A 5,431-nucleotide genomic window follows, 5' to 3' on the forward strand; every position below is an offset into this window, starting at 1 on the left:
CGGAAATTCCTTTGTTTCTTTATTTTTTATCACTGCCAGATGTACTGCATGCCTGGTCGCGGAGAAAGCCGCCGGCCGCGTACCGCTGCCTGACCGAACGGCCAGCGCACCCCTACAGCGAGGGTTCATTGATGGCTGTCTCCCCCGCTAAACTAAACGGGGATAAAAGAAGACAGCGAGTCCCCCAAAACAGGCGTGGCCTTTTTGGGGGACGTAATATAAATAAGAGACCCGAGTCAGTCGAGAGGACAGTCGATATTTTTCAGTTCAGTTTTTTCTGAGCCCTCAATTGGTGACCCCGACGTGATCGCACGAATAACGGTGTATAAGGTACTTTGATAAACAGATACAGTAAAGTTAGTAATGGCTACCCCTAACGAGGGTGCGTCGTACCCGCGAGGCGCGTCCGCGGAAGCATCTGTGTCGCGAGTGTCCGTTCGGGTGCCCGAATTCTGTGCGTCGGACCCAGAAATGTGGTTTGGAATGGTCGAACGCAGCTTCGAGGCATCGGGTATTACGACCGAAGCCACAAAATTCGGGTATGTGTTAGGAGCATTGAATCCTGTGTACGCCGCGGAAGTCCGCGACATTATAATGAACCCGCCAAATACTGGACAGTACCAGAGATTAAAAACGGAACTCATTCGAAGGCTCAGTTCGTCGCAAGAGCAAAAAACGCGACGTTTGCTGGAATCGGAGGAAATTGGAGACAGGAAACCGTCTCAATTTCTGCGACACTTGCGCGGACTGGCTGGCAACAACGTGTCAGATAGTGTTTTGCGTACGCTGTGGATGGGTAGGTTGCCTAATAGTATGCAGGTAATCTTAGCGACCCAGAAGGACGCGGAGATGGATAAGGTGGCTGACCTGGCAGATGCGATAGCCGAGACGATGGGCCCCCGAACTCAGGTAGCGGAGGCGTCGGCATCTACTGCAGCAGCCGCGGCACCGAGCAACGCGCCTCAAGACCTTGAGGCACTCATAAATTTAAAAATGGCGCAAATCAGCCTGTCGTTCCAGCAGGAGATTGCGGCGATCCGGCACGAGTTGATTGGGAATGAACGTTCTTCGCGTTTCCATCGCCGGTATCGCCCCCGATCGCCTGCCCGTCGGGAGCCCCGTCAACGCTCCGTGTCGCAAAGACGCACGGAACAGAGGCAGGGTAAATGTTTTTACCATTGGCGTTGGGGAGCGAGTGCGAATCGATGTATTCCACCGTGCAAATGGAACTCGATGCAGGGAAACGAACCGGGCAGTCGTTGATGACGGCAGATGACTTGAGCCCGATGCCGCGCCGTCTATTTGTGACCGACAAGACGACTAGAACGCAATTCCTGGTCGATACAGGAGCCGACCTTTGCGTGTACCCACGATCCATGATTCGTGGCCCCGGGAAGAAATCGGATTATGTGTTGTTCGCGGCAAATGGGTCCGAAATTACAACGTTTGGTACAACCACGTTGACGTTGGACTTTGGTTTACGTCGCGAGTTTACGTTGAGATTTGTGGTAGCCAGTGTATCTAAGCCAATTATCGGCTTAGACTTTTTGTACCATTATGGTTTACTGGTAGACATTCGGAATCGCCGGTTGATAGACAATATAACTTCATTGTCAGTGCCCGGGCAACCGGTAGGTAGAAGTGCTAGCGACATTCCCAGCGTGAAAACGGTTTCGGGGGATTCCATATACTTGGAGCTGTTGCAGAAATTTCCCGAAATCACGAGACCAGAGGGAATCCCGACTGTTAGAAAAAAGCATACAACGGTACATTATATCCGGACATCGCCAGGTCAACCGGTTAGTTGCAGACCAAGGAGGTTGGCACCGGATCGACTCAGGGCAGCGAAGAAGGAGTTCGACGAAATGGTGAAGCTGGGGATTGCGAGGCCGTCCGAAAGCAGCTGGTCATCTCCTTTACATGTGGTGCCAAAGAAGGAATCAGGCGAGTGGAGACCGTGCGGAGATTACCGGGCACTCAACGACCGCACAGTTCCGGATAGGTACCCGGTAAAGCATATTGAAGACTTTGCGCAAAACTTATTCGGAAAAAAGGTGTTTTCAACAATAGACTTAGTGCGTGCGTACAATCAGATTCCGGTTGCGCCCGAAGATGTGTTTAAGACGGCGGTTACGACGCCATTCGGGCTGTTCGAATTTCCGGGGATGCCGTTCGGGTTACGCAACGCGGCACAGACTTTTCAAAGATTTATCGATGAGGTGCTTCGAGGACTAGATTTCGTGTACGCGTATATAGACGATATCATCGTAGCGTCGGAATCCGAAGCGCAACACCTCGAACATTTGAACATTTTATTTAATAGGCTAAAGTCGTACGGTATAGTAATTAACCCGGGCAAGTGCACGTTCGGAAAACCCGATGTAGAATTTTTAGGTTATTCGGTATCACATAAGGGCACAAAACCTCTAGAATGTAAGGTGCGCGCGATCGTAGAATACCCCCAACCGGTTACAGCCAAACAGCTGAGGCAGTTTTTAGGTATGATGAACTTCTACAGACGATTCATACCTAGGGCTGCACAGGTGCAGGCAGCGATGAATAATTTGCTGTCAGGTAACGCGAAGGGTCGCACACCGATTCATTGGAATGCAGAGGCGGTAGTAGCGTTTGAGGAGTCAAAAAGAGCCTTGGCACAGGCCACCTTGCTAGCGCACCCGCAGATTGGCGCCCCCCTTGCACTTACCTGCGATGCCTCAGACTTCGCGGTTGGCGCGGTTTTACAGCAGGACACCGGGAACGGTTGGGAACCGATAGGTTTTTTTTCAAAAAAAACTCAGCGCGGCGGAGACGAATTACGGGGCCTACGATCGCGAGCTATTAGCTATATATTTAGCAATTAAGCAATTTCGGTATATGGTGGAAGGACGTGCGTTTGTTATATTCACCGATCACAAACCGATAACGTTTGCGTTTCGCCAAAAACCGGAAAAGTGCTCGCCGAGGCAATTCCGGTACCTAGATTTTATAAGTCAATTTTCTACCGACATCCGTCACGTTGCCGGAAAAGACAATATTATTGCCGACGCGTTATCCAGGATCGAGGAAGTGGAAGAACTTCTCGATTACGAAGAATTGGCGAAGGCACAAGACACCGATAGCGAACTCTCGGCCTACGTGCGAGGCGAGTGTGCGAGTGCTCTAGTGCTAAGAAAAATGCGAATTCCTGGGTCAAACAGTTTTGTATGGTGTGATGTGTCGACGAGCATTGCGAGGCCATTTGTCACGGGAACATTCCGCCGCGCGGCGTTCGATACGGTGCACAGACTTGCACATCCCGGAATTAAGGCGACGGCGAAATTAATGACGGAACGATATGTATGGCCGTCAATAAAAACGGACAGTAAGCGTTGGGCGCGAGCGTGCGTCTCTTGCCAGCGTTCAAAAGTGTCCAGGCATGTACATTCGCCGCTCGGAAAGTTTGCGCCGTCGGAAAGGTTCGAACATGTGCATATTGACATTGTAGTGTTGCCGATGTCGGAAGGTCATAGGTATTGTTTCACCTGCGTAGACCGGTATACCCGGTGGCCGGAGGCGTTCCCGATGATAAATCAGGAAGCACAAACGGTGGCACGAGCGTTCTACGAGGGATGGATTGCTCGATTTGGGACCCCTCTTAGAGTAACAACCGACCAAGGAAGACAATTTGAATCGTCCTTGTTCAAGCATTTGAACGAGTTAACAGGGACAACACATTTAAGGACAACAGCATACCACCCAGCGGCGAACGGCATGGTGGAGCGTTTCCATCGACAGTTGAAGGCTGCCATTCGTTGCCACCAAGACGTTCAATGGACGAGGGTCCTTCCTACCATATTGCTGGGTTTACGCGCAGCCTGGAAGGAGGACACCAAATCAACGGCAGCAGAACTTGTGTATGGGGAGACGTTGCGTCTACCTGGTGAGTTCCTAGCACCGCGTCAAATAGAAGGCGAGTATGACGTTTCCAATTTTGCCGAGGAACTACGTCAGCATTTCCGGGGGATCACCCCAGCCTCAGGTAGTCACCACAATGCGCAGCGGATTTTTATATATAAAGACTTAACAGTTTGTGAAAAAGTGTTTATCCGGAATGATAAAGTACGAACTTTATTGGAGCCACCGTACGATGGACCATTCGAGGTCATATCCCGGGGCCCAAAAAACTTTGTGATAAATGTTAAGGATAAACCTGTTAATGTTAGTATTGATAGATTAAAGCCGGCGTACGTTGTTAATGATGCCGTTGATAATGAAGCGACTCAAACAATGCAGGTACCGCGGTCAGAACCGACAGTGTCTGCTCCGGAACAAGAGGTGCGAACTACACGGTCGGGAAGACGAGTGAGGTTTCCGGATAGATTGCAGATTGCAAAAATAAGATACTATTATGAATGAGTGAGAGAGTGGGATGTAGCGAGTATCGCATATACCATCGTATGGCATGTCGCAGGGCAATTTTTTGTTTTTGTTTTTGTTGTAGAAATAAGAATTGTATCGCGATTGGTCAATCACTGGCAAGAGGGTGATGTAGCGGCACACGGCCGGCGACCGTAATAACCATAAAACTGTCCGCTTGCAGATGTCAAGGGGTCGACGGAGAGAAAACGTCCTTGACGTTTGCAAGAACCGGAAATTCCTTTGTTTCTTTATTTTTTATAACTGCCAGATGTACTGCATGCCTGGTCGCGGAGAAAGCCGCCGGCCGCGTACCGCTGCCTGGCCGAACGGCCAGCGCACCCCTACAGCGAGGGTTCATGGATGGCTGTCTCCCCCGCTAAACTAAACGGGGATAAAAGAAGACAGCGAGTCCCCCAAAACAGGCGTGGCCTTTTTGGGGGACGTAATATAAATAAGAGACCCGAGTCAGTCGAGAGGACAGTCGATATTTTTCAATTCAGTTTTTTCTGAGCCCTCAAGTGATATAGCTTCAAAAGCTGGAGGAATAAATGAGGTAGCTTCAATTCCATGTGAAACAAATGATTTAGCTTCAAATCAATGCGAAGTAGAAGGCTTAGCTTCAAATCCATGCGAAACAAATGGTTTAGCTACAAATACTTGTGATATACATGATTTAGCTTCAACTGCATTCGAAGCAAACGAGTTAGCTCCAAATCCATGCGAAACACATGATTTAGCTTCAAATCCATGGGTTGTAGAAGGTTTAGCTTCAAATCCATGCGAAACACATGATTTAGCTTCAAATCCATGGGTTGTAGAAGGTTTAGCTTCAAATCCATGCGAAACACATGATTTAGCTTCAAATCCATGGATTGTAGAAGGTTTAGCTTCAAATCCATGCGAAACACATTATTTAGGTGTAAATCAGTGCGAAGTAGAAGGCTCAGTTTCAAAGCCATGCGATTCAAATGGTTCATCTTCAAATACTTGTGAAAGACATGATTTAGTTTCAACTGCATGCGAAACAAACGAG

The 5,431-nt window shown here is 49.1% G+C and overlaps 1 protein-coding gene across 1 annotated transcript; it reads left to right on the forward strand.

Annotated features, from left to right (window-relative positions):
* The first annotated feature begins 363 nt into the window (after positions 1-363).
* LOC143261648 (uncharacterized) lies at positions 364-4,395 on the forward strand. The gene is made up of 5 exons (XM_076527938.1): positions 364-1,063; positions 1,240-2,002; positions 2,324-2,775; positions 2,885-3,142; positions 3,485-4,395. Exons 1-5 carry the CDS (start codon positions 364-366, stop codon positions 4,393-4,395), a joined length of 3,084 nt encoding a protein of 1,027 aa, XP_076384053.1.
* Positions 4,396-5,431: the final 1,036 nt, after the last annotated feature.

The sequence above is a fragment of the Megalopta genalis genome, unplaced genomic scaffold (genome assembly GCF_051020955.1).
Source record: "Megalopta genalis isolate 19385.01 unplaced genomic scaffold, iyMegGena1_principal scaffold0060, whole genome shotgun sequence".
In the NCBI taxonomy this organism is placed as follows: domain Eukaryota; kingdom Metazoa; phylum Arthropoda; class Insecta; order Hymenoptera; family Halictidae; genus Megalopta; species Megalopta genalis.

Coding starts and splice junctions, on each gene's coding strand:
- LOC143261648 (XM_076527938.1), top strand. CDS start 364: ATGGCTACCCCTAACGAGGGTGCGTCGTACCCGCGAGGCGCGTCCGCG. Junction 2,003..2,323: donor GACCGCACAGTTCCGGATAG/GTACCCGGTAAA, acceptor TTTATTTAATAG/GCTAAAGTCGTACGGTATAG. Junction 3,143..3,484: donor ACTCTCGGCCTACGTGCGAG/GCGAGTGTGCGA, acceptor TTGACATTGTAG/TGTTGCCGATGTCGGAAGGT.